General features: G+C 42.2%; 1 protein-coding gene across 4 annotated transcripts in view; it reads right to left on the bottom strand.

Moving 5' to 3' along the window:
- Nucleotides 1-19,422, bottom strand: part of KCTD1 (potassium channel tetramerization domain containing 1) — a 105,481-nt gene that overhangs the window by 19,623 nt on the left and 66,436 nt on the right. For 3 of the 4 annotated variants that reach the window (XM_072852587.1, XM_072852584.1, XM_072852583.1), the window contains exon 2: nt 17,483-17,661. In XM_072852587.1, coding sequence (XP_072708688.1) covers nt 17,483-17,661 — 179 coding nt within the window. Of the gene's footprint in view, nt 1-17,482; nt 17,662-18,128; nt 18,253-19,422 lie in introns of those variants that run through there. The other variant, XM_072852585.1, reaches the window with a different exon arrangement.

Raw genomic sequence — 19,422 nt, 5'->3', positions numbered from 1 at the left:
GGAGAAATGAACTCTGTCCAAGTGTGTGTCAGATTTCCTGCACAATGCTACCACAAAGCATGCCTGCCTTATTGTTTTGAGCTCCTTTGAATGAAGCAAGAAGGTACTAGACTAAAGAATGCTGCAAAGAAAGCATGCAAGAATGACTCTTCAGAAGAGGACTCGAATAATATGCAGAAAATACAGCCCAAGGACACATGCTGAACTGTGAGGAGGAACAGGAGCTGCTGATGACCTGTTTATTAATTAAGCACCACATTTCTCTGTACATAGCAGCAGGTAATCATGTATTGGAGATGGTATTACTACACATACACCATGAAGACGACAAACTAAGGTCATCCTGGCTGCCCTAATAACGTTTTCCTATAAAGCTGACTTTAATTGCAATGAGAAAAGCTGCAAGGCCAGCTACACAATAACGCATTTATTATACTCCTCTCGAACATTTGTGTTTCTCTTTACTACACAGCTCACTTGCTCAGAGATACCTCCACCTAGACTGAAAATGGTACTTCCAGCCTAACATCCTAGATTATAAATTCTTTGAGAAAGGCAATCCAGACAGCATGAGAGCATACACAACAGAGGCAACGAAGATGTGGGTGTTATGAGCACAGAACTTAGTATGAGAAACACAGGACCGTAGGCTGCTCTTGTTTTGATTAACTCTAACTTATATACATTACAATTACATTGCTGTGATTCCTAGTGTGGACACACACATGTGCCTACACAGAGAGACATGTTTATACCCGTATAAACATTCCCATACATTTACATGTTTAACTGCTTCCATGCTAGAGGCTGAAATGATTTAAGCATTTCAGTAACCAGGAAAATCAAACCACTAACCAAATCAGTTAATACAAAACCTGTGCGCTAATCAGTTAAGAGGACAGGAAAGTCCACCTAAAACAGCTTAGACAGTGGCTCTGAGCAATAAATAATGCTTAATGCATAGGTTAGAAATGCCAAAGCCATGCCTGCACATTCTGCTGGTGGTGGGGGTGATAAAAAGCACACAGATAACATTATTTCCATTGACAAATTTTACATATACAAACCAGCAGCTTTATTGTTTATTAAATTAGATGCTGTCATGGTGTAATCATCCCTGCAGCCATACCAAACCCAACAGTATGTCAGATGTGTTTCTGTGGAGGAGGTAAAGAGAGAAGAAAGGAAAAGAACTGAGATACAGTACAGAAGCGATACAGCCCCATAAATAGTGGTGTACGGAATAATTGATCCACGTATGTGAAAACAGACACTATAACTGCAGCCAGTGAAATCCTCAAAAACACCACATGACAAAACTAAATGTTGCATCACGATGCCTTTAATACACAACAGCCAGGATGTGATTCAGCTGCCTGAACACAGCTGTCCGGTGCCACTTGAGATGCTCCAGCGCATCTCCCGGACTCCCGAAGGGCCGGGGTGGCACAGGGACACTACTGCAGACTCGCGCCCTCCTGGAGCAGCCACAGGAGTCCAGGCAGGAACCGTGCGCGGGCACCAGCTGCCCATGTTAAGGCAAACGTATCCTACTCACAAAACGACCAGAAACTAACTGTACTGAAATCCATACATTAAACACAGTTTAACACTGTTCTTCCTAGATACTCATTTCAATAGAAAACTAGGCTTTATTAAGTAAAAAAAATAACAAATTTATATGCTATGAAGTTGTGAGCAATAGTTTGCAGTGCTCCTAAAATGCGTAGGAATTCGTAACTTTTTTACTCGAAGTGCTGTTTTACCCTGCAATTCAGGTTACCCTCACACAGAAGAGCTGACTGTTCTCTAGCTTCTTCCTGAGATGCAGCTTTACCAGAGGAAATACAGAAGAGTGCCATCCAAAGTCATATGATACTGCAAGTACATTAGGTTCCCCATTTCCTAAATGCAGGCAGTCAGCCTCAAGTATTTTAGCAGGGTGTTGAAGTGAGCTGACCCTAGGATCGAGCTACAGCCAGTGGACAGACACAGCCACCTATGGAGGGCAGTTCCAGCCCAGCCCACCTACGCGGGAGTGGATCTCGTTCCACGTACGCCTCGTGCACCGCTTCGCTGGTGATCACACAGCTGAAAAATTACGACAGGTCTGTCATGTAGCAACTAATAAATTCTGAATGCCAGCAAACAAGCGGGAAATGATCTGTGGAGAAACAGTCAAATAAGCATAACTCCATCAGTCTGGAGGATTTACAATAGTGAGGATATAGATCTTACATCTGTTGTGATCTTCCTGGTAGAAACCAGCACAGCCCAACAGCCAAAATTTCCCTGCGGCAATTCCAGGCTGCTAATAAACAAGAAGTTGCCTACCAAGCTGAGCGCTGCTTTTAAATTAGCAGAAATATGTTGATCATGGAGCAGCCTACTGCTTGAGTTTGTACATTTTCATTATTTCATTCACTTAATTTTGAAGCCTTTCTCTAAAAAGACAGAACTGAATTTAACTACAGTTTGATTAAAAAAGAAAAAAAAAACCAACACTGCCTAAGGGTCTTTCTATACTGCATCTGCCCTTGTCCCCAGACACTGGAACCACTGCACAACTCTCATATCAATAGATTAAGTTGCAGCTTGCACTAACTAATGACTGGTACTGAAAAAACCCTGATCAACAACCAACACAGGTATGTATGCCAAAAGGCTATGGCTCCCTTACCAACAAGAAGAAGAAAAAAAGCTAACAATTTAGTGAGGAAAAATCCTGAATTTCAAAACTGAAAAAACAGTTTTTCAGAATAAACAAGTTCCAATACGGGCATGTTCAGAGAAAGAAAACTGTTTCAAAAAGTTCTCTTCCTCTCTGTGCTTGCTGAAAATAAAACATGTTATGACAACCTTTTATTACCCCCTCCACTTGTGTAGCTACTTAATACAAATACTTGTTGCTCTATATCTGAATGTAATAAAATTTTAATTTAGTAGAAATCCAGGTGTTTTGGTAGATTTCTGATTTTTTCTCTTGCATCACCAAAAGGCATAGATATAATTGTTTTCTACTATCTTTACAGGAGATCTACAGAACCACATTATCGAAAGGTGCAGAAGCCTGAAAATAGTTTGGGGTAATCAAGAGCTGCACTGTTTCATCAAAGCTCTCCACCCCCACCTCTCCAGAAGTCACTGGTGTTACAATAAACAGTCTGGGGCTATGGGAAGATTCTGATTATTTTCCGTTACCTTCCTAAAAACTACTTTTCGAGAGCTTACGGGCAGGCAGAAGCCAATTAACACAATGAAAGGAAGGGATCTGGAGAAAGATAACGTCTTAAAACAACCAACTCTGACTGTGGAGCCAGACCATCAAATATATTGTCTTGCTAAAACACCACATGCACAAAAGTCTGTATTTATTTGCATTAACCAAGCAGTCCCGTGATGGAAACCTACGGTGCAGTCCTTGGCCACTCACTTTTGCATAGCTTTTCTTCCCCCAGTGCATACCACAAAATGCCTACCAAAAAAATCACAGGAGGCAAAATGGCCCCGGGTGCCCAGTTCCGAAGCAGAAGGCAGAAACCAGCTTCATGATGGGTTTTAACAGGAGGAACAAGGCACCTGAGGTTAAACTGAGCTCTGATATTACCAGTGATCTAGCAGCGATACAGTCAATAGAAAAGCAGCAAAAGGACTGAGATTCGCCTGCAGCTGCCCCCGCCAGATCCTTGCCCCAAGCCCTTCTGCCCCTATAAGCCCCACTCCATGCCTGCATCCAGCAGCCCACGCAGAGCTCCAGGCACAGTGGGCAGCAGCGGTGCAAGCACACAAGCGATCTCTGCCACCCCTAATTGCCACCAGCTGATACCTACCTGCTTTGATGTTAAGAGACCTCCGGAAGGGATATGCCCCAGGAATTTACACTGCTGTAAGGAAGGAAGGAGCCTGCCACATCTGTGCCGGTAGTGCAAAAGGCAGTTAGGGATGGCTTTGCAGGGATCAGTGAGAAGTGTTGGCTAAGACTTGAGCCTCAGAACAGACTGTCAAAAGGAAGGAGTATTTCTCCACTGTGCTTCAAGGGCTGGTTGATCTTCGTGGAAAATCCTCTCTAAACAATACTGAGAGGTACAGAAACAGCCTGTGTAGGACTGTGGAGAGCAGCTCAGGCTTCTTTGCAGGATGAAAGTCAGACAAGACACGTTTGCTCCTTAGAGTCTGTGAACATGGGCAAAATTAAATTCCACATCTAATTTTGGGAGCACATCACTGGCTTATTATTTATTATCACCGGACACTTAGACAAGACAAAAAAGGGGTTTCACCTCAACCCCTGAAGCAGGGAAAGCTGACAAGAACACATTCCTGCCAGCTGAACCGTACAGAATCGCTTTCTACCAGGGGGACCGGCTCTCCCCTGCGCTACCCACCCTCCCAGCCTGCTCCCTCACTGCCCTGCCATGCTGCTGCATGTGTTTTGTTACTACGGCAGAATAATATTAGGACAGCGATGAGGAAAATAAACTCTGCTGTGATGGATGTGCCCTCGTTTCAGATGTACATTTAGTCAGCAACATGCTACAACAAACTTGACCTTTATTGGGACTAGATTTCACTGACCCTGTTTTTTTTTTTTTTTGTACCTCACCCCATTTATTTTGTTCTGTCTGCAGCCTCTGCAATTTCCAGCTGACAAAGCTTTCATCATCGCTCACCTTTCCCAGCGGAAGCACACTGCAAAGAAAAATATTCAGGCATGCAAGGCCAAGGGACAGAGTCCTTCCTGCGGTCCTTCATAGCATCAGAAAGGGCCCTTGGAAGAAACGCTCCCAGAGGAGCCACAGCCAAGGTGTCCCGATCGGGAACAGCACGGCATGCCCTGGCAGAGCTTCTGCAGGCTCGGGGACAGGTTTGGAGAACAACACGACTAATTTTTCTCCTTTGAATGAGAACTGCACTACCAGCTTTATGCTTTTTGCATGGTACAGAAGCCTGTTATGTGTTCTTCATCACTCCCAGGGCCCTTCATGTTTGTCATGTTTTCAGAACTTCATTAATAAAGAGAAGGAAGAAGGACTCACACCTCTGATTTAACTACTTAGCATTTTAATAGGAAATAAAGTGACCCACATGGAAGCTAAATGCAATTGAAATCCACAGCCATACGAGCAGTTTCTATTTTCAAACCAATGCTTTGTGCCTTGTAACGATAGCAGACAAGCAGCAACTTCCAACAGCATCCTTTTCACCCTTCCTTTTGTTGAGCCTACCGAAGAGAAGCGTGAAACATACCTGATTAGGGCTTTTATTTCTGCTTCCCAAGCAGGGAATTAAATGCTCACCTGGAACCAGACCTCTGCGGTCCAGAGAGCAGCATCCATTCAGTTTCGGAGAGCTACACCATTAACCCAAAGCAGAAGCGGGAAAGCGCAATTGTAGCTCTGCTGATGAGTTTATTGGGGTTAGCTACTAAGCAAGAAAAGGCCAGTATGAAAGGCATGGCCCAAGGCCCAGCTTTATGAGACAACAATATGAGAAACTGGGAAAATGAGAATGCCTGATAAAAAGCGGAGCCTCCAAATATGCTTTAGCTACAGAAAAGCAGCAGTTTTTCTCCTCTTCCTTTCCTGTGAGTTAGGTCTTCCATGGGGGAAATCAAGCAGGGAGGCATCCTTCCTGCCACCATTCCCCCAGCTTACATCTTCCTAGAATAACATTTACCACCACTTCCCTGCTCGTGTATCTCCTTTGGACCAGAAAGACGGACACTGTCACGGGGTTTTCCCCTGCGGCAGCATGCTGGAGCCAGCGTGACTCCCTGCGGCATGACTGCAGCAGGGCTGGAAACTGCCATGAGCAGGGGTATGGCACAGCACCTTCGTCAGGTTTTGGAAGGCCAGAGGGAAGATTAACATTCAGGGGAGCTTATTCACAGGAGAAGCTAGTAAAGTGAAAATTAAACCTTGCTATTCTACAAAGGATGAGGACATTGTTTTTGAGAATGTTAGCAAGACATGAGAAAAACCCATTTAAAAGTCAGACACTGGCATATCAGGAGCCAATCATGATGGACAGCAAAATGTTTGGAAAAACTAGAAGAGGAAAATAAATACAATCTACATGTCTGAAAAGTATACATGCTAACTGTCTGTTTTTCATGTGCTTGATGGATGGTGACTTCAGTCATATTCAGCTGTATCCACAGCACTTGGAGAACAAGCAAATCATCTTACTGTTTCAAACAGAACACGAGCAGTTTCATGTGACAAGCTCCCAGTATAAAATTTTTAAAAATACATTTTTCTAAAGCTCTGAAATTATACTGCTACTAAACTAGAACTTAATAGCAACAGTGAATAAACAATAGCTTTTGAGGCTGGAGAAATTACCATCATGGTGTTATCTAATCTCTCCCCAGAAGTAAAGAATTATGACTAAACCCTTCCAACACAGATATAGCCTGAAATTCTATGTCAGAAGTATGTCCAATTGCATTTGGCAACCCTTAGTCAAGAGTAGAGGCTGACTATAATTGGATGAATATTTGAAGTGTTTCATTATTCATGTAGGAAGGCTAGGTAAAAAGTGTTTTGTAGTCCCAAGACACTGGAGGGTGTGCGTTATTGGGTAATAACCAATTAGGAATGTTGACAGCACTCTGCCTTTAGGATCACCCTGGCCAACAAAGCACCTGGGTGTATGTTGTTGTGCAAAGGTACACACCCACTGCCTACTGCTCAGTTTATTTAAGCAAACCTTTCACCATAGGAAATGGAGGACACCCCAAAGGATGTGCACTTGACAACTCAGTTGCATTCAAAAATACTGCTTCTTCATTCTTCCCTTTGCCCTCCAAAAATACATTTTTTCAATAGCACTCCTGAATTATTGAAACTACTGGTTACTGGAAACAAATCGGATTTCTTCTCTGTTTTATTGCATATAAGCTACCAAAGAGCAACATCCTTATTATTTGCAGTAAGGAAACACTGACAGCAAAAGATCAGCTCCTAACCACATAATCTGGTAAAACACACCACTATGCCATTAAGTAAATACTGCAAACTCAGAACAACAGAAATCAAAGATCTTCCTTTCATGCTATTCTAAGAAAAGCATACGAATCATTAGTACAGGCATGCAAAAGATTTAGAAAAACTTCAGTGTTTAAAAACTAACAGTTCTGATACTTGCTCACAAGAACCAGAAATTCAGTACCAATCCAGCTCATGATAGAGCAGTCCAACCCTTTCGCTACCTCCCAAAACAAGGCTAGAATGCACTGATGGTACAAACACTGATTTTTTTTCTCCCTCCTTTTTTTTCTTTATCATTGTAATGCAAAAAAAAAATCTGAAAGATTGTATTCTGATCGAAAGCAAAGCAATTTTATACAAGATGCCCAACAGGGCTTTCATACCTACAAAAGAAACATTCAAAACTTTTCCTGAATGATTTGCTTGTTTCAAACATGTAAAATATGAATTCAATTTGTTATAAGGAGGAACATATCAGTTTTTCTGCAGCTCTCATTTTCTGGCTTGTATCATATTTAGCCTGTCCTGTGGCACTGAGAGTACTGCAGCATTTTCTCTGAATTCCCCCGACTGCCACCTCACCCTCTCCCCCATGTATCACAGACGATGATGTTTTGATGAAGCATTACGCACGGGCCCTCAAGATAATGGATTCAATGGGATACACTTAAAAGATCATTTTTCTCCTTTGTATTGACTGCTTGTGCTGCTCTAAGACAGGAAGGGCTTTCATTTTTTATGTAAGCTGTAAGACCCTGAGGGCCCTCTAAACTGTTTAAGAGGGATCAATTTTCAGATGGGTAGAAGGGGCCCGGCAGACCTTCACGGTTTGGAACGCCTTCTTCCCCTCAGATCACCGACAAGTTTGGGCAAACCTAAAACCAGCTCCCAGCGGAGCTGCTCTCTGGCAGGGCAGTGCTTCCTACTGTTTAGGATTTGTGGTTAGCATTCACACAGAACTATAATTTATAGTCTGCATACAGGGAACAAAATAAGGAAAAAAAAAAGTTTTGCAGAAGCAAAATAATCACTACTGCTGATGGAGATAAACAGCAATAGAGCCGCTCAGCAAAGCAGTCTTTGGCATTGGTGTAGCAGCAGGAAACCATTACCCCGTGACAAGGGTTTAATACACTGACATTGCTGCAATTACATCCAGGCAACCTAACAAAACAAATTCATTGTATGGCAGAAAATATTTCCCATTCAACATTGCAACATTTATTTTTTAATTACAGCACAAAGACGACTTTTGGGGTGTGGAAGAACGTAATCCATCATTTGCTCTGAAGTGACACACTTATGGCAAATACTGTGTATTGTAACCTTCTATGTCACAATAACTTACTACAAGCCATTTCTTAGGCAAGGAATGCAAAGGGTTTGGGTGTGGTCCTGGGAGATGCTGCTTATCCCTCCATCTCCCTCCGTGTCAGCGGGAGCCGAAGGCAAGCCGCATGTTGCTGCAGTGGAACTTCAATCACTCCTCCTGTTGCACGCATGCGTCACGCAGCTTGTGACAGCCCTCTACCTGCAACGCGCCTTACATGAACAGAGTTTCTACCGTTCAAAATATGGCCTGCGTGAGAACACAAATACTACAATTTTTAATTAAAAGGAATGGTATTTTAATAGGTCATTTCAAGAACAACTATGTCTGCCATTTGACTGACAGGCATGTCACATTTTAACATGAAAACCCCACTGGGGTTTAAGAGGTAGAATTAATCTTTATGAATTGATGAACTACTGAAGTATACCCTGTTGCATTTAATACTGCTATGCTCAACCACCTCATCTTATGAGCAAAACCCCTGTAATCTTTCTGTTACTTTCAACTTTTTAATCCTTCACAAACAGGAAGTTAATGCATGGAAACTGAATTGCCAGTTTTGCTCTCGTTCACTGAGTGCCTGTTCTGCAAAATGCAGCAGTGTGTAGAAATATAAAAGATAGGTCTTCAGTAATTAGCTTGGGTACCAGACGCAGCACAGCTGAGTTATCTGGAAGCAGGATAAACGAGTCCAGGTGGAGCATTGCACTATATTGCTTTGAGCATCTGAGCTAGCCCAAGTGTCTCCACAAACGGCACTGCACAGTGGAAGGACTCGGTGGGAAGGTGACCGTGAGACCACTGCTTTCCTAAAGGTGTGCCCCTACAAAGCATGCCACAAGAAGTAGCTACAAGCTCAGCTTAAAAGCTCTCAAACTGTTGCAGGAGCCCCTCGGTTCTCTGAAGCAGGCAGAAAGTGCCTTGAAAGTACCTAGAAAATTGTCCAAATTAGGTGTAGACACAACTGTGCTGGAGGAGTCCTACAGATCCAAGCTAAGTACACATCACAGTTGGAAATAGTTTATTTTTATTACCGATTCAAAGACTCAATGAAAGAGATCAACATCAATGAGTCTCAGAGCATCTCTTCAACTGGTGTCACTAGGTGTGAAAGCATCATCTGCAATATCTATAAAATATGCTGGCTGCATAACTACTCAAAGACAGCTTGCCATTAACAGAAGCCAGAAAACCAAGGATGTGTGGGGAGAAAGGGACAAGCAAGCAAGCAATGTGCCTTGTCAGGTAAAGATCACTTATGACCTTTGTGAGCTCTGACTCCTTCCGACAGAGATAGGAAAGTGTAGATGAAAAAGAAATTAAGACAAAGCAATGAGGGAATTCAGATGATAGAAGTAAGGTCAATGCTCAGAGCAGAATGGGGACAGAAAAAAAGATACTGAAGGGCAGGAGTCACAGATAGCAACATCGTGAGAGCTGTAGATTAAGGGGAAAGAAAGATTGAGAACAAATGATAAAGCTTGCCAGATGACAGTTGACTGGTTACGACGTGACCATATTTGAATAAACGGCAAACCAGTTAAGTTAGAGGACAGGTCCACGTAACAGGAACTGGTGATATTCCCCTGGCTAACACAGCATTTATGCATTATTTGCATTAAAACGAGTGCAGATAATCATTGGGTCCTAAGCATTTTTCACAATTTCCTGTGCAACCTTTGCAAATACATCCCCAAATGGCAGACAGACTTGCATACGTGAAACCCAGCCAGAAGGTTGATCTTTACCAGAAAGTAGTAAGCCAGAAATTGGAATCTATATCCTAAAGCTGCAAACACACCCAAGAGGTGGCCGGGTGTTGACGGTAAAACTGGAAGCCAAATGTTTACTTCTGCAATTACGTACATACTAGATGCCAATTTTCTTAGCAACTACATTGCAATTTATGAAAGACCAATGAAGTACAAGCAGTTCATGTGGGAGCAGGATGAGAACCTAGTGCTAACATACAGAGATTCCTGAGTGCAAGGACTGAGTACAGCAAAAGGCAAAACAAATGACTGAACCTCAAGACTATGGTTCAAACCTGGATCCTATCAGAAATGACCGATAAGCAGAATACTTCAGTACCACCTCAGCTTCTAATGGGCTTTTCCTTAAGAGACCAGCAACAGCCATAGACTCAGCACTCCTTTTTTTCTTCCCAAGTATTTTCTTGGTCAGTTAGAATGAGAAATACTGCTTGGGTACCTTCAGCCTCATTTATGAAGCCATGCTACTGGGTAGAAGAGTGCAAACTCTACAACAACAAACTGTTCCCCACTAACAAATTTCCATCCACGGAGCTGATATCAAGCAGCCTTTGCAATGAAAGGAATTCTCAGAGCACAGACCCTTCAACTAGTTATTGACAAACTCCCCCCTCCCTGACTTACAGGTTGATCCAACCCATAGAACCTCACACAAGCCTACTGGGAAAGGGATCTATGAGCCACACTGACAATATGGATATGGATTATCTTCTTTCCCCTCAAGAAAAATGTTTGTTACTTCAGAGGACTACTAGCCTCAGAAATAAGGAGCTGAAGCTTTTAGCTTTGTAACACTCCTGAATGTAGAAATTTATTCCCCTGAATATTTCCATCCACACTGTCATAGCCATGCAGCCACAGTTAAGCATGGCATGAACCCCTGCGATCTGGTTTGCACATCTACTTTCTCTGGGTCTGTGTACGTGCAAAGCGTACTCTAACAATCCGCTATCTTGATTTTGCTGTCATTTTACACATTTGAGTGCAAAAGCACTGAACAAATAGAAAACGCTGCTTTTTATCCTCCAAATAAATAATACACAAAACCACTTTTACTGACACTTAGAACAGGAAGACATCAACTCCATGGCCCCTTTCAGTGGTGACTCACCATCAGTTGCTACTGACCACATGATGCAAGAACCTGCTAATCTGATCGTGCTATTTCTTTCACCTAGTCACCAGCCACAAGCAACAGAAATGACTTGCTGACCTTGCAAGTTAGTGATATTACAGGACTAAGATTCACAAAATATTCACTTCTACGGAGACAGTGATGACTGACCTGTGGTGATCATTAATTGAGGCAAAATGAGGTCAATACATACACTGAGTTCAATATACACACCTAGAAATACAATTAATCTTGGTTCAGCCAGGACCAGAAAATAACCCTCTGAGCTCTTTATTGACAGACGTGTGTTACAAAAGATTTCTCTTTACAGTATCCGTTGTGTAAATTATCTGCATTTCTTAGAATAGGCATAAAGTACACTACCATTCACAGTTCTGTTTCTGCTCCCCCCCCCAAGTTTGTATCTGTGGTTACACTAACCAGAACAACTGTACTGCCTAACTGTACTGAGAGTCTGGTCCTCATGAATCAACATTTCATTTTTTACTAATACGTGCCACTGATTATACCAACGTCATCAACTGCTTCTATCTCAGTTACTGGGCTCTATGAATATTTATGCTTAGAGATAGTAATCTTTTACACTTTCAGTCATCATCCCAAAGCATTTTACAAAATACTTTTTTGTTAACCTTGGTAGGAAGCAACCAAAGCTCAAAGTTAAATCAGTTATCTTGGGTCACAGAACGGGTCAGTGACAGAGTCAATGTATTTCCCTATCCCAAGCCCTCCCTTGCCCTTGCCACAACACCATGCAGCAATCAAATGGTGAAATATAGAAGGTGAATAACTAGATGAGCAAGCCAGGATAGGTAACAAAGATTAAACTGAGCCTCTGCCAACTTCTTCTGCCTATTCCCCCTGCCAGGAATGTTACAAAATATTAAAAAACTGCGACCTGGACCACTCACACTAACACAGCTGGCTGAGCTAGTGTATAATATTGGAAACTCTCAGGGAAGCTTGCTCTTTACAACTTGCAACACAACGTTTGCTCTCAAAAAGTGCAAGCCTGCTGTGGTCTTTAGCTACTGTAGTGTCGTGGTTATTTAAGAACCACCACCTCATTGGGCTTTGATGTTGCTACTCTAGAAAGATCACCAAATACCTCCACAGATAGCGATGTGCCTTTCAGGAAGATGAATTCAAATAAGGAGAGTGGAAAGAAAGATGTGATAACACCCATTCTGTTAGTATTTGCTTAAAAAAAACCCAACCCAAATGCTGATTAGTTAGAAAACTTTAGATTTATTTCTTTAAACACTTAGCATCACATGGCAACAGTTTGAGAGGTACTATCCAAGGTGAGCAGGAAACGTGTGATGGGGCTGCTCTTGTGGAGACATTACAGAGGGAGTCCTACACAAAGTGCAGAACACCCCCACCACAATGGACCTCCTACCGCACCAGAAGTCTCCAGCATGGTGTTGCAACCTGCAGAAGTTTGAACTAAGGGCCACATCGGTGTCTTATTTTCGAACTGGGCACAGTCTACAGACAACAGAAACTGCCAAAGCTCTGAAACAGGTAAACAGTGCTAACCTGCCTAATTCATAGCATGTCCTTGGAGGTCCACCAAGGCTTGCTCACAAACTGTCAAAAAAGGCCAAGGACAGCCTGGACATTCTCCTAAGTAATTCTGTGCTCTTGATGGAAAAGAGCAACCTTAGCAACCAAAAAAATGCCAGTGTCCTAACTGGATTGAAGTGTGTGAAATTTAATTTCCCTGAGGGCTGAGAGTGAAGATTGGGTAAGAAAACTGGGACACGAATGGATTGGTTCATATGAAAACCTGAAACAGCCCTGGGCAGAAATTTGGAAGTATTGTGAAATACTGTATAAGAAGAATCCATCTTCATATGCAGGGAGTAACTCAAGATGGGAGATGTAGCAATGCAAACAGATACCCTGAAAGGTTCTACAAAGAAATACATACAAGGTTTTTAATGAAATCTTCCCATTCTGTGGTGGGAATACAGGATGTGGCAAGCCAATGCCATGGTGTTATGCAAATATTTGCACCAGATGACTTGGACAGAACAAATGAAAAGTTCAGGTGCTTTGAACCTATGAGATAGACAACACTGCTGATATTGCTGATATCAGAGATATCAGACAAGCGATAGTCATATGATCAAAGTTAAACATCTTCCCATTTAGTTCTGATAGTCAGTTGAGGTTGTCTTAGCCTGGTGCACAATAACTTTTGGTAGATACCGTACAGACAGCATTAAGGCTGAGAGATGTAGGAATGGTGACTCCAAGCAAAGCGTTCAATCATACTGCAAGATGATAATGCACTGAAAGAAGGAGAGTAGGTGGCTCAGGTTCAAATACCAGAACTAATAGGCCTGTGCTTCCTCTACTTATAATCATAAATCCTAAAACCTCAACCCATTTTCCACAGACTCTCTGGCAATCATAGGGACCAATGGGACAGCATGCATGTGCCTCAGCTCTCGGGGGAGAAAGGCTCCTTTAGCAGGCCCTCATCTTGTATCCATCTTCCCCGACATAAAAAATTTGAGGTTTTTTCTGGGTGGTGAAAAGCAGACCTTTTTTTAAAAAAAACCCCTTCATTTGCAAAAACAAAATAATAAAAAAAAATTAGTGCACCCAAATCTTTAATAGATAACTTTGTGTTGCCAGGTATCATCCTGCAGATCTGGTAACTTAAAGTAAACCAAAGGTTGTTGAGAAGAGGAGGGCATGACCTAGTTCAGAACAGAACTAATTCCAAAACAACAAAACTCCTCACAGAATAGAAACAATTTGTTTGGTTAATTCACATGGACATATGAATAACTACCGGTCGACAACTGAGAAACAGGAGGAACAATCTGTGTATGGGTGAATGCATCAAGGTCTACAGTCTTGGTGGAGAGAGCTGCACAAAAGGACACCTGCCCCCTCCTCAGGCATTTAAAGAAAATTACCATTTATTTCAGCAGACTGAAAGACTATATTAGGTCTTCTTGGTAGATATACTGATTCAAATTGCCTTTTCTTGAAGCCTAAGTCTGGCAAATTTTATTATTTAGCTGCATGAGATCATATCTGAGGCATGGTCTCACTGGTGGCTTAGGAGAACCTGAAGCCTGTTGATGAGATAAAATAATCATATGGGATCTTCCTTGTGAAAAAGAGCAGGTTCTCCCTGGTCTAGATTATAACTGGGGTCCTTTGAATTCTATACTGCTGGGTTTTTCAATGAATTTTGGGTTGGTTTTTTTAGCATTACTTCAGCTTCAGAATGTAAAATTCTAGGATTATTCAATTCAAACCATCTATTAGATAAGCTGCTTATCTATTGGATTGCTTCACTGTGTCAGCCTTTGGCCAAAGCACAGATAGGCTCTGATTCCTTGGGTTCTTCAGTCACAAGGGCATTTGAGAGAAGCCCTCAATGGTCTTCCCATAGCCAAGGGCAGGGACTCAGCATCAGTAGCAAGGTGCTTTTATAGTCTCACCTGGCTTTCTTTGGAGGAATGAATGGATACTGTTCAGTAGACATTTTACATGTCAAGTCACAAACCAGTTTGGGGGATCTAACAAAAGAATTATGGAAAATGATCCCTGCGAGCTACAAGTCTTTACCTGATATCATTTAAGGAACCCTTTTTTAAAATACACTTTCCAATTCCTACTCTACTGTCTAAGAAGGAGAAAGTAGAGGCACAAGATGAGATGCTACTGAACCCAAAAGGAGAAGAAAGAATACACTTGCTCCAAAGCAGAGACTGCTCTATCAGGACAGGTCTCCTTCACACCAGCAGGTCACAGTGACTCCAAAGCTGCTGGTTTGGATATCACCCTTTCAATCTCGCAAAGAAAGATGACTCTGGTACCTGGCCCACAGATGAAAGATTCATCTTAGGCTTCTGGCCCTTAGACTACATGTAATACGAGTCAGAAGCCTAATGACTTTCATGTCTCAACCTGTTAGATGCTGGAGCCTGCAACCTATGCCTTGACTCATCCCTGGAGCAGTGCTCTTTCAGGCAAGATAATCAAGACCTTATTTTTCACAGACAATACTTCATATGACACTAAGCCTTCAGGAGGCTTCAACTCACCCAAAGGTATCTATGAGACCCTACCTTAGTTTTGCTCTCATTCTCACACGTCATATTGGTAGAAAAAGAAAACATACAAGCAATGTTGACCAAAACCTTGGATTAACTGACACTAAGAAAGTTAGACTGTAGATATAGACTGATCGGGTCAGGCTCCAGGGAACAATTTGTATTAAGGTCCAAATATTACTGGATAATTTGTACCCAGCACTCACCATATATATACATACACACGCACACCCCCCTTGGAAAAAAACGTTAAGGTAAAAATCTCACAGACAAAACCCGAACTACTATATCATGATTGCCAGCTTATTGCTTCATGCCATTGTCTTGACATCCAAACGAGTTTAGTAATTGCTCTTTTGAAGCTGCTAATGTTAAAAAAAAAAAAATCTCAAGTTCTGGAAGTGGCTGGGAATTCCAGGTTCTAATAGTTACGCTGGAAATATTCACTCATCAAGGGGTTCAAAAGACACTTACTGTCAGAAGTGAAACACAAGCGCATGTCAGAACGACTTGAAACAGAATGACTATAACTCACAATTTGGGTTTTCTTTAAATTATGTTTGAAGAGCTTTAAAATGTTTAATTTATTAAACTGACTTTGATACTACAGGCATAGCTTCCACTTTCAAGTGCTACAATGGCTCAATTGAACGCAGAATACATTAAGCTTTAATTCCACTGCCACCATACACACTTATGAAAGATATTTTAGTGTTTCTTCACTTAAAAAAGTAATATGCTGTCCCAGTGAACTTGACAAGGAAACAGAAGCTGCATGTATTAATAGCAAAAGCCTCTCATACTGCACACACAACAATTTCAGACACCATCACTATCCAACTACTGAGAAAACCACTCAGTAATCACAACTCCTAGTAGCTGAACACAAGCAGGTCCCAAAAAAAGTTCCCCAAAACAATAGATTTGGTTTTCGAAGAACAGTTCAAGTTTTTCCAGACACTGCTTCAATCTCTTCTGGCAGGCTTGTGCTTTGGCATGGCTTCTACTACTTCCCTCCGCCTGGCTTTCCTTGAGGAGGCTGTCATAAGAAAGGCCATGTGCCCAGCTGTTTCTCTTTCATACGCCTTTATTTACTGTTCTCCTCCTGTAGCACTGTCAGCTCCTAGTGTCAGAATCGCTACTCCAGTCCCACCTAAAACTAAGTAGGCGACGCTGCAGAGGCAGTAGTACCAGTGAAACCCATGCTTAGAACAAAATCACATCCCATGAAGTGCGCCTTGTACCCTTTGGAAAGGCAAGTCAGAGTTGCGGGATCGAGAAACTCAAAAACTCCCCCCTCAAATGCTGGAAAGACCACGAAGGTAACATCACTTTCCCTCTAGAGCAGGATTGGGCAGTGAATGGCAAGGTATGGACTAATACTGTGGACACAATCAACACCTGCTAACCGATAACCAACTCTCAGAATTACAGTATCACTACAGTGTTTATCTGCCACCACCACCATGTAATATCCACACACAGTGCTCAATGCACTGTTGTTTTCTTACAGCTGCACTCTTATTTCATCGACTCTACGTACACCACTTGCTCATGCATGCAGAAGTTTTATAACTGCTTAATACCAGTAAGTTACCGGAGTCACAAATGTTTCATTTAGAAGGCACATGAGAGTTAAGAGTCTAATTATTTGAAAAGTCCTAAGATTCTATAAAAAGTATTCAGTTAATGCTGTCCTATATTTTGTTACATACAACCTCGCCCTTACCTCAAGTGACACATCCGAGATTACACATTGATATTATAGGAGAGCGGTTACTGCTCCAAAAGAAACAAAACAAATACCCAAACACCCCCACCTTTGAACTTAAATGCAGTATCACTACAGTTTTTGAATGTAATAAACCACAGAACGGGTGCCCTGGCATAAAACCAGAATTCTAGGAGGTAGAAAGTAAGTGCTCTTTACCATCGACTTTGTTTTAGTACATACACATAGGGATTTGCAGCCATGCCATTTGTCTGAAACAGTGGAGCAGGGAAAGAAAAGTCAGTCTCTAACCTCCTACGAACAAAGAAACCTAATTTAATTTTGGAACAAAAGAAACTAAATTTATCATTCTAAGACAGCCCCAGGACGTCCAAGCATGAAATGGAAGAAAAGGAGTTGCCAAAGACATGCAGAACAAGCTTTTTAAAGTTACCTGGAATCGGGATATTTTGTAAGCGTGGCCAAGCTGCTGGTATACATGTGCCCACCCACATCAATGTGAACTGGTGCGTTGGATTTTGTGAGCTGTGCTGGAGTGGGGATGCCTTGATTGTTCAATGGAGATGCAGGGGATCTAGTGATGAGAGGTCTTGACATATTGGGCCGACTGTCCTGTGAAGAGATAGACCTGGGTTAACGAACTCCTTAAAAACCTCACAGAAACCCACAGTCTCGAGTCAATAGCACTGTCTCATAGTCTCAGCTTATGATTTTCATCTTATTAAAGCACAGACAAATATTTGGCAGGTTTTAAAATCAATCCAGCTGTAAGAGTCTTAACTGGCTACGTTTTAAATAAGTGGGGCAAAACGCAGTGATAAAACCCACAAAGTAGAAATCATGTTTGATAAAACAAGTTCTTCCTGAATCCTGCTCGTGACAGATAACCCATACCAAAAAAAAAAAAAAAGCTCATTCTCGTATTTAAGAGCTGACAAAGGCTCTGAAAGAAAGAGCTGCAGACAGAAAGACCAAGAACAATTACTATTTTCCTTAATTAAGATGATGACCCCAGGTAGACTTTCTGTTCCTTCCCAAGCCCTCCGTCACTGCCGTACAGTCAGAACAGAAATACAAACCCTCAACTCCTCCATCCTGCACACTCTTCTCTCGAATTCCCAATTCACATAGCACGGAAACAGAAGCAGAAACACCTGGACTAGTCAACTGCTCATGGACTGCAGACCACTGGACATCGACAGCCTTTGAGAAAGACATTTTCCATTTAAAAGTTATACGTATGGCGACAGATGCCCCCGCGTGCCCCGCATAGGCTGCAGGTCTGAGCGACTTCCCGAGGCAGGCGAGCTCCGAGAGCGGAGCGGGAGCCGATGCCCTGCTGATGAAACCAACTTTTAGTCACAAAGGAAGAGATGTAACGCCAGCAAAGAGCAGACACAGCCTGCGCGCGCGGCGGGTGGGGCAGGGCAGGGCAGGGCGCTTTGCTGGAGCCAGGAAGGCAGGCTGCGTTCAAAGTTGGGGATTAAAATAGAAATGCATTCGAGAGCGGTTTTGAGACAACCCCGCTTGCGACTGAAGGAAAGCTCCGTACGGGGTGGAATCTTATAGGGATGCCTTGAGAACTGAAAGCCCTTGCAAATTACTAAGTTTTACATTTAAAAGGTAAGCAAAGCAGCAAGAAGTTAGATACACCTCATCACAAAACTCTCTTTGTTCTTTCGACACGTCTTTCAGCCGTGAAAGGTAATGGATTCCTTGTAAACATCTCCACAGAGCCAGGCAGCAAGCCTTGCAGAGGCAGAGCACAGCCGTGAGAGAGAGTTACAGGGTATTTGGACTAGCAAAGCCCTTTGCCGCCGAAAACATCGTTTCTCCGTTTTTCACGGCTGTTAAAAGATTCAAACCATAAAGGCAACACAAGCCAGGTAAATGTTTAACTGAAATGATTTACAGGCCAGTGTTGCACAATAAATCCAAGTAACACGTAACAAAAGGCATCTATAAACCACAAGGCACTTAACTAATTTTCTTTCATACGCAAAAGCAAGCTTAGGTCAAATAGTGATAAAAATGAAGGGGATGAAGAAAAACATCTAGTTTAGATGTTGGGGGGAGGGTTGGGTTTTCTTCTGTTTCTTTATAAGCAGAAGTTAATATAAATCTGCAGAAATACCATGCTTAATCACTACAATTGCTTGAGGAGGTGCCTGCAGCACAATGAAGACAAGTCCAGACAAAATAAGGTACACACGCTATGCAAAACTAATGTCTGCTATAAATGCCATGTGGTACAACCACCACCCAAGATGCTACTGATCTGCAGTATGATATTCAGTAAAATAATGAAGAAAAAATTAAAACCAACAACTGGAAAGGTGAAAGTAAGAAGGCAAGGAGTGATACAAACTGGGG

Source organism: Ciconia boyciana, chromosome 2 (genome assembly GCF_034638445.1).
Source record: "Ciconia boyciana chromosome 2, ASM3463844v1, whole genome shotgun sequence".
Lineage (NCBI taxonomy): Eukaryota > Metazoa > Chordata > Aves > Ciconiiformes > Ciconiidae > Ciconia > Ciconia boyciana.
Note: the sequence above shows the minus strand (reverse complement) of the source record. Positions and strands in the feature narration are given on the sequence as shown.